This window comes from Diuraphis noxia, unplaced genomic scaffold (assembly GCF_037042655.1).
Source record: "Diuraphis noxia isolate RWA-SAM2 unplaced genomic scaffold, SU_Dnox_SAM2 contig0002, whole genome shotgun sequence".
Taxonomy (NCBI): domain Eukaryota; kingdom Metazoa; phylum Arthropoda; class Insecta; order Hemiptera; family Aphididae; genus Diuraphis; species Diuraphis noxia.
Window position 1 is genome coordinate 77,842,884 of NW_028301712.1, and position 10,294 is coordinate 77,853,177.

Consider the following 10,294-nt stretch of genomic DNA (forward strand, 5'->3'; position numbering starts at 1 on the left):
TCCAGTATGAGTGGGAGGAGAAAACTTTGGCTGGCTACGACGACGACGACGACGATCACGATGCCACGATGGCAGTCAACGACTGTAGCTTGCGCAGAACGAAGGCAAATATGCAATAATAACCGACGGTACTGTGCTGTAATAAATGATAGGCAATAAGTGATTATTGTTTCGTTCGAGTGGTCGGAGAGCTGCCGCCACCGGCGGTCGTGCACGTGCGTCGCGTAGTAACACGGGTGGGCAGGTTTACTCGCTCGGTGACCGGCGCTCAGGATGGACGACTCGCGATCCATGGGGTGTTTCGTGGAAATCGTGACGCTCCTGTATTCCGTGTCGCTGTCCATGTCCGCGTTTTTCCAGAACAATCTGCTTCTGCGGAAAGCGTGCAACTCGTCCGTACCGTTCGGCGAGTGCACTGAAGGCGAGGCTCACGCCCAGCACGTTGTGTCCACCATTTACTCGTGGAAAGCGTTTATACAGTATAGCATTCCCATCGTGATAATCGTGCTAGCGGGTAAGTCGGCAGCGAATCATGATAATAAATTTAGTACACAACATATTATACCTATGTAGATAATAGGTTCAGGTTGACTTGTGTATTGGTTATTGACTATGTTATTACACTATTGAAAAGGTAGTAATAATAGCAATACAATAGCTGTATAATAATAACCAATAGATAGGTATAACACACATTTTACTATTGATAACCATACCTAACCAGTTACTATTGACAGTCGACGGACGGTAATATAATATGCGTTAGACTTGGAATACGTTATCATAATGCGATCAAACACTCCAACAAAAGTATTCTCTGGCTTAGACACTACTCCGAACAACCTAAATGACTAAATAATACATATTTTGACAGTAATATGTACCTGAATAGTTTTTTTTTTTTAATTTAAAACCCGACAGCTTCATGGCCATTAGTTACAATAAAATAATTATGGTAGGTTTACAAGATTTAAGATTTTAACAATTATTTTAAGAGGTATTTGGCGTAAGAGTATAGCTTCTTTGTATTTATATAAAAGGAAAAAAACAAAAACAAAAAAGGAGGAAAACAATTGCAAAGTATTAAATTAAGTTATAGAGGCCTGTTGACTTCAAATAAACTATCATTTTATTGTTCTCCACAGCATTGGGTCCCAATGCGATTTCGAGGGTCGTATCCAATCCGATGTTTTGTCGTTCTCGCTGATATCTTAGGCATTCTGTTGTGATGTGTTTCACTGATATTTGGACACCACAGACTTCGCACGAGGGGGGTTTTCCTTAGCCATTAAGTGCCCGTGTGTAAGTTGCGTGTGTCCTATTCTCAATCTGTTAAGTAGGTACCGATTCTTCTTTTCTGTTTAAAGAGCTGTTTATCCACCTGAAGGTACTACTTTTAATTCTGTTAAGTTTGGTGTTTTGTTGTTTCCATGTATTGAGCCATCTGGTGTTGGTTATATCATTTATGTATCTTTTAAGGTCAGTGTAGGTGGCTGGTGGGTCCAAAAATAGTTTTACATACGGAGCTTGTGACTCTGAGCTTAGCATGTTTATCAACTATAGTTCATTTCCTTCAATGCCGATGTACCCGGGGACCTACATGAGAGTGATTTGTTTGTTTGTATACATGGCTTCGTTTAATTTGTTCAGTATTTTAATCGCTATGTCTCTGGGTTTGAACTGGTTTTTAACGCTATTAAGGGCACCCAAGGAGTCACTGAATATTTGATTAGGATGTTCTGAATAGTTTTATATTAATACAATATGATTAACGTAATATTTGGTAATATAATTATGTCTGTTATCTGTATAATGATCGGTTATTATCGCACGCGTCCTTCTATACAATGTAAACGACGAGTCGACGACCCAATGATTGTTTTTTCACCTACTTGTCACCAATGTATGACTTCTTAAATCAAAATAAAACTAATATGGATAACTGTATAAACTATATTATGTAGGTAATACTATACATATAACATATATAAGTAGATTTACAAATTATACGCAAATTGCGAATTACACAGCTATAAATTAATAAACTTGCTTAAATAATAAGTATTCCCTTTGTACATGTATAGTGTAGATTGTATATTTTTTTACATTTTTTTATATATAAATATAATAATTATTATTATTTAAATATTTTAATAGTTGTGTAAATATAGTTAATAAATATATAAAACTCGTTTCAGGTCCATGGAGTGACAGTCATGGGAGACGTCGGAGGCCATTGATTTTAACACCACTTGTAGGTCAAGTTTTAACTGATGGTTTTTGCATTTTGAATGTTTATTTTTGGAACTGGTCTCCACAAATTGCCGCAATTTTCGAAGCCATTACACCAGGGTTATTTGGTGCCCGAAATATGTTCTGGGTAGGTGTGATATCTTATATATCAGATAATTGTACCAATGAATCCAGAACATTAAAATTCGGTATCATAAATGCAATTTACACTATCAGTACTTTAATTGGAACAGGACTGGCTGGATTTTTAAATGTTGGTCTTGGATTTTATGGAGCATTTTTGGTACCTATTTCATTAAATTTAATTGCTTTTATGGTTGGATTAATATTTATTAAAGATACTTCTATACCTTATGATAAAAACGTTGTTTGGTTGAAACCAAAACATTTTATGCAAAATTATTTGAACGTATTTAAAGGAAGCAGTAAAAATTATTCGATTACGTTAGCAACATTACTATTGTGTCAGGCTGTTTTAGTGGGAAGAATTGGAGGTGAGTTATCATACTGTTTAAATAAAATGTTGAAAATTAATAGATATGAATGCTATTATACTATTTATACAATAGTAAATCCATTTGATCCAAAAGTTTATAAGCTTTAATCAGAACTTAAAACCAGTAACCGATTTGTAACGAAAAGAGGTAAAAACCGATAATTTTAAAACCAGAAAATCAATAATTGCTTTTAGTTTTGGAATGCTGGAAGTTGTTATTGGTTATCGGTAATCGAGGTAAATATCTAAATATTAACATAAAAGCAGTTACCTCGTATTTTCAAATATGGTTTTATAACCAAAACTTATTAGTTATTTCCGACCAAAATAATTAACGCGGGTTTCGTGATGGTATTTGTTACCTGAATTATGTAAACATCTTTATCACTTGTTTTAAAAAAAAATATTAAATTGATTTTTAATATTTTGAAACCAATTTAGTACATAAGATTTTATATAATTATTATATCAATCCTCATTCCATAGTTTTTAATACTTTGAACCGGTAGATAAACCAGCGATTATTTAAAAATCACAAATCATAAAATAAATAACATTTTGTAAATTATTCAGAATTAAATTAAATGTTAGCTAGTTAAACAAATATGTTTTTATTTCTTTTAAACGACGATTAAAAATAAAAATAAGTTTTAAATCTCATTAGTACAAAGTACTTACAATATTTAAAACTTTATTACTAAGAATAAATTTAAAATTAATAAGTCGGTTTTAATAATTACAAATTATTTTTCAAGTACGACTAAAATTATATATTTAATAATGCATAAGAGTTAATTTTTTTAACAAATTTTTAAGGAATGCATGTTTAGTATGAAAGTATGGTAATATGAGTAATGTATATAAATCAAAATGTAGAATTCTTATGATTTGTATTTATTTTTTTTTTTAAATGTGTCAGTACAGAATTATTCAAAAGTTTTTACGCGAATTTATCAGCGTGTATTTATTGAGATATAATAAACTATGTAAAAAGCTACATTGTTTTCAAGTGAAATTTAAATTATTTAATGTTTTAGGTGAATATGCAGTCACATATTTATTTATGAGATTTAAATTCAAATGGTATGAAGTGCAATACAGTTATTTTGCTGCTTACAAAATGTTGACGATATTTATTGGTAACTAATAATCTGTTTAATATAATCTAAAAATATAATTTTAAAGGTAACACTTATATATATTCTTAAAATATTATATAGGTTTGATTAATATGTCCTTAAATGATTACGTATTAAATAATTCTATAATATATGTATAACAATATAGCAACAGGTAAATAACGAAAATAAACTAGAAAATTATTATGGAGTCATTGTTATTTCTCATATTTAATTAGGAGTTTAAGATTATTTAATCATTAATCTTTTTAATACAACATTAATTGTTATAGCGTATTTAAAACTTGGTAAGTGCAGAAGTGGCTCAATGTAGGTATGTGATTCATATTCGTTAGAGAATATTTAGTTTTGAGTAATTATATTTTAAATGATTTATTGATTTACAAAAAAAAAAAAAAAATAAATAAATAAATAGTATTTCAAATATTATATAACATGACCTCCGAGATTCTGCAAGTTGTGAATCAACTGACTACATATTTTATTCTATCGAATAATTTAAAATTACAATATTTTTATTACTAATAATAAATTACAAATTACAATTCAGATAATAGTGTAGCTACTAAATTTATCATCTAATTAATAATTTTTTTTTAAATATTTGATTTAGTTCATCAACATCACAGTAACATTATGATATATTTGAATAATGGCGAACACTCGCAAAAACATTACCTAATGATTGTATGCAATTGCCGGTCGCTAATAAAATTTCTGAATAATATGCTTTGCCAAGTCCTCAGAGAACCTTATTTAATTGCGTATATCAAGAAGCGCTGGCCCGTAATGACAAACTGATGTAGGTGCTCTTTGTAATGAGTTTGGGGATCGTCACACTATGCGTTTTAATGGGTCTGGGTAAAAGAATTAAAAGCAAATCACATTAATTATAGTTTTATCTGTTTATTAACATTTTTACGTATATACTATATACGCAATAATTAAAACTGAGGTCACTAGTCATAAGAAAAACACTAAGTATAAATATAAATATTTCTGACGATATAATGTGGATATCAACAATATTTTCAAATCATTTACGAAAAATGGTATAATAACAATATAATATTTTTAGCAATTTATGCTTGATTTAAATTTATATCTAATTTATTATTTAACATAAAATATACTGATTGTATTGGTTTTTGGGCTAAACATAGGTAGGTACTTTCATATTTTATAATTTGTTTTAAAAATTCCACAATTATTAGTTGAAGATTGTTGTCTATATTATCTACATATTAAATTTGTTAATACGAGTAGCTCAATCATTTATTGAAATATTTTTCTACAGTTAACATCTAAAACATATGATCCGATTAGGGAGAAGTAAACTAAAAAAAATAAACCACTAATTTTTAACATAGTTCCTTGACCTAAAAAGCTAGGATGACGTCTGTTAAAATTCTTTGACCTACCATTTAATAGACATTCGTTTGGTGTAAGCCAATAATACGTTTTTGAGTATAAGTCGTAGCCGGTTGTTAATAGTTGCTTTCAATGGTCATAATATCTTTATCATTTTTGAAAAGATGAAACAATGTAGTAATAATCAGAGTCAGAATAGGATACATGAATCTAACGATATTTTCTCCTTCCTCATCTCCAAACAACCGATCCCTGAACTTAAGGAAAACCTTACGGTCAATCACCTAGTGACCAAACGTAGAAATCCACTGAAGCGAGTTAAGGCTTTAGCAACCAATTTACAATTCAACATGCAATTGGCAAAAACAAAAGCAGGAAAACAATTTATATATGTATATATTTTAAATAATATTCACATAAGCCTAAAATTGTAAATAATTGTAGATACCTAATACTTTTTTGTTTTATTTTGTCATTGTGGACTATGGTCATAATCTAAATTTAGGTTAATAACTATCGCAGTTGAAGCCTTAATAAATTTTCAAGGAAATGAAATACGATTCATTATTATGGAAAGAATTTTCATTCCAATTGTTAGGGTAGGTAAAAAATGTTGTTTTGTAGTTTTATTGAAATTAATAATATTTTACTGATATAAATTGAAGTGATAGATATATTTTTATATAAATTCTTGCTATTTTATAGTGGTACTGTCTATGATTATATTATGATACTTTATAGACTTGTCTGAAAATTATAAAAATAAAACATCAATATAATATCTAAATTATGATTATCGACAGACTTAATTATTAATTATGTAACGATAGGTATGAGTGTATGATAAATACCTCTGAAAGTATTAAATATTAATTGAATCACAACACTGGTATAATCTACGAAAACCTCGATCAAGAAGAGAAACCCTTGGAGTAGGCTTTAATAGACTTTAATAAACTTAACTAGTATATAGCCATCATTATAATACCTTTTAGTTATGTTTCGGATATCTATTAAAATAATAAAGAAACAGTTGGAAAACATGAATACTTTTTTAAATATTTTTCTAGATATATATTTTAACCACGATGTTACGGCAAAAAAACATTCTTTTCATTGCTCCCACTCGGATAATACCTTATCCGGGACGCACTTGGGAGGCAATTCATAAACTCAGTTTTCAACAGCTCAGTTGTATCCTGAATTTTAATAATATATTGGCTATTATAAATTGTATCATCACTCATCAAAATAAATATAATATTTGTACTTACATTTCTAATAATATATCACATATTTTAAGATGCGGTATATAAACAAATTAATGATTTTAACAATGGTGTCAATGATTTAGTGAACATATTATGGACAAATATATAATAATAAGCTGTGGGAACCTATTATTTTATTGACAAAACCAATTATAAACACTAAACAGTTGCATTCATCCTATTTCATCGAAATGTAAATTTTTCAGGAAAGTATGTATACAAGGAGATTAGTTTATTGTAAACAGACAATATAATATAATGAAATACGCGGAATACTTAATTTTTTTTTTCTGAACATTTACCAACATAATTGTTAGCATTTTCTAATTTTATCAGTATTAAATAATTAACATACTTAATAAAATATAATACGGAGAATTAAATAATAAGTTCCTATTGAAAACTATATTTAAAATACATATAAAAAATAAAAATAATAAGTTTTTAAGTATTTATTTATCGGCAAAAAAAATGTTATTATTTATAGATAATTTTTATCATATTGCCCCTCTTTTGATGAACGAATCTTTTATGAGAGTAATTTAAATAATAGACTCTTCAGAGATATATCAGTAGGTCATGTGAATAACAAATTTTGAGTTATAAATCATTACACCATAATTAATTAGTATAAGTAAACATAATATAATAGGTACGAAATAAAATGTAATGTGATATTTTGCACCATTATAATTTTAGATTCTGAGTGGAGTGAGGAATGTATTGATTTCACCATGATGTGTGTTGTTTTTTTTTGTGTCTGTCATCACGTTTTGGGGCAGTAAAAATGCTTCGATTTTTCGAATTCAGTACCTCTTTCGATCAGAAAGTGAATCTAGTTGGTACTTTGGGGGTTTCTAAAAAAATTCTCAATATCTTTTTAAATAATGGGGATGAACAAACTAAAAATTAAGGGAATAACGGGAAATTTTACGCACAATCAGTTTTCGACAAAATCGATTTTGGTTTTTGATGTCACTTTAAAACAAAATATGACCATAGATACATGCATTTTTCACCGAATGTTTATGTAAGTATATTCTATCCATCGTGAAATTTTCAAAAAATTTCGACTTAATTTGAACTATTTATAGGCATATGTATTATAGTTTGAAACAATGTATTATATTATATGTGTTTGCCAATAAATTGTGTCCTATTTCAACCTAAATAGGTGGGATTTATACGTTTAATAATTTATAATTATAATAACAGTATTTACTGTTGTTCCTCAATAATTTTGAATCTTGCATAGATATTGATCCTATCCGAACATTCAATACTTCACGTACAGGCAACCTTAGATACTCAAACCCGGTTTCGAATATTACATAAAATATAGCCATTAGGTAAAATTTTTTTCGTGTCTTTTATAATTTTCAGGATGAGGCATTATAATATTTTGAAAATATTTCAGTCTAACATTTTGGTAATTAAATTGTACTAAACTGTACTTTTAGAGTTTAATATATTAAAATTAAAATAGATTCGATGAAGATGTAATTTCAGCCATCTAACAACTTACTCTACAATAGCAAAATAATATTATCTTGTTTAATTACTTAATAAATTGTAAAAATCAACAACTAATCAAAATTTAATTTCTAGGAACATTGTTTTCTGTAACTGTTTTGAGCCATCGTCTGAAAATAAATGATGCAATTATAGGTTATATTGCATGTACATTTGATATTCTTGCTGCAATATGTTACGTGTTTGTCAACGAACCTTGGCAACTATACATCAGTAAATTTAAAAAACAATTAATTATTATAATCCATGAAATAAAGCGTTTTTTACCGTAATAGGTATTTAATATTAACATTTTTACTTATAGTTCCATTGGTTGACTTTTTCCATGGGACCGCACTTACTATTTCTACTTCGTTGACATCCAAAATCGTAGATAATGAAAAGCTTGGTAGGTTTATATTATGTATATTGTCGTATTTGCATTTAAGATTTTAATTAAATTTATTTATTTATTATTTTTGTGTATTAGGTCGGATAAACTCCATCCAAGGACTAATGAGCACATTCATGTCATTCATTTTAGTTTCGTTATACAGTGCAACATATAATTTAACATTTGAATACTTACCTGGTGCTGTGTTTTTGTTAAATGTTATCTTAACTTTCCCTTTGTTATTAATATTCATGTGAGTATTATGTTAGCATTAATACAAAAAAAATTATACATTAAGAATTTTTAATTTTTTCAGGATTCTTTATTGTAATTGCAAGCACATGTGGACAACAAAAAAATAACACATCGTTAATAAAGATGATTTAGGTATAGTTTTTTTAAAATTAATTTAAAGACAAGAAAAAACGGAGTACATCGTAAAACTTGATATCATTATTGTTCATACAAATTATATTTTAATTAGTTAGTTAGTCTTATAAAGTGTTATATGATGTATTTGTTAAATCAGTATAAATAAAAATTTTATGTTCCAAAAATGTTATCTTAGCGGAGATTTAAACAATTATGATTCAATACGCGGCTACAAATATTTGTGGTCAAAACAACACACCCGTAGTAGATACATCACTAAATCAGGGTGTAGAGTTGGGTCCAAGTTATCTTCTATAAAATAATAGTAATCTCACCTAAAATACCTAATTATTTAGTAAATGAATAGAATAACACATGATTTTAATGATAAGACATTTAGACTGAATATTTGAGTTAATCAGTCACAAAAGGTTCTACAACTATACTTAAGAGGACGCCACACCCGCATGTGTTGTCTCCGTCTTACAAACGTATAACATAGCAAAATCTGTTTATCGCGGGACAACTGTTCCCCCTCAATATTTATAGTAGAATTTTCAAAATTGCACAACGCATAGGTAAGAACTTTATCTGTGTCATAGCGTCGTTATTTTTTTGATAACATAAATATAATTAAAGTTATAAGCTTAAGAAAATACATTTATTTTTTCATTAAATTACTTAAAATTATTGGCTTGTGCTATCAAAAAAATAACGACGCTATGACACTGATAAAGTTCTTACCTATGCGTTGTGAAATTTTGAAAATTCTATTATAAATATTGAGGGAGAACAGTTGTCCCGCGCTAAACAGATTTTGCTATGTTACGCACTTGTAAGACGGAGACAACACATGCGGGTGTAGCGTCCTCTTAAGTAAGTATACTTAGAAATTCTAAAGATCAGAATTTGAAGAAGTGTATTATTATTTATTAAAGGAAAACATTTGGTTATGCTTGTTGAATCGTTGAAATTTGATGCGCAGAATATATATTTACGATTTAGTACTAGAATAATAATGTGCATTTGTGAATAAAAATCAATGAAGTAGAAAAATATTTTCTGAAATTTGATATCGGATATCCATTAAAATAAATACAATATATTGGGGTTGACTGTTATATAGATTCGACATCATACTTATAATTATACACAGCAGACTACTGCGATACAGATCGTGTGTTAAACAATAACCAAAAATATTTTTGTAAAGCCAAGAGATTATTATTTTAAAAACTTATGTTTTATTACTTTTATTATACTGTATTCTGTATACACTACATGTATGCATGTATAAACAAAAGATTAGATACCTAGCTATTACACTTAAAGTAAGTTAAACCTCTTGTTTTCTAAATGTTATTAGGATATATTGTGTAAAAGTACTAAACATTTACTTAAAAAATTAAATTAATGTATTATGTATATTATATGTTGACATGTTTATACTTGTCTTCAACTTTTGTTTTTTTCAAATACATCATTT

At 28.3% G+C, this 10,294-nt stretch overlaps 1 protein-coding gene across 1 annotated transcript; it reads left to right on the forward strand.

Annotated features, from left to right (window-relative positions):
* The first annotated feature begins 62 nt into the window (after nt 1-62).
* Nucleotides 63-8,993, forward strand: LOC107169972 (lysosomal proton-coupled steroid conjugate and bile acid symporter SLC46A3-like). Its single transcript, XM_015519949.2, has 7 exons — nt 63-514; nt 2,199-2,747; nt 3,787-3,888; nt 8,139-8,276; nt 8,368-8,451; nt 8,533-8,689; nt 8,753-8,993. Exons 1-7 carry the CDS (start codon nt 274-276, stop codon nt 8,796-8,798), a joined length of 1,317 nt encoding a protein of 438 aa, XP_015375435.1. The 5' UTR covers nt 63-273; the 3' UTR covers nt 8,799-8,993.
* Nucleotides 8,994-10,294: the final 1,301 nt, after the last annotated feature.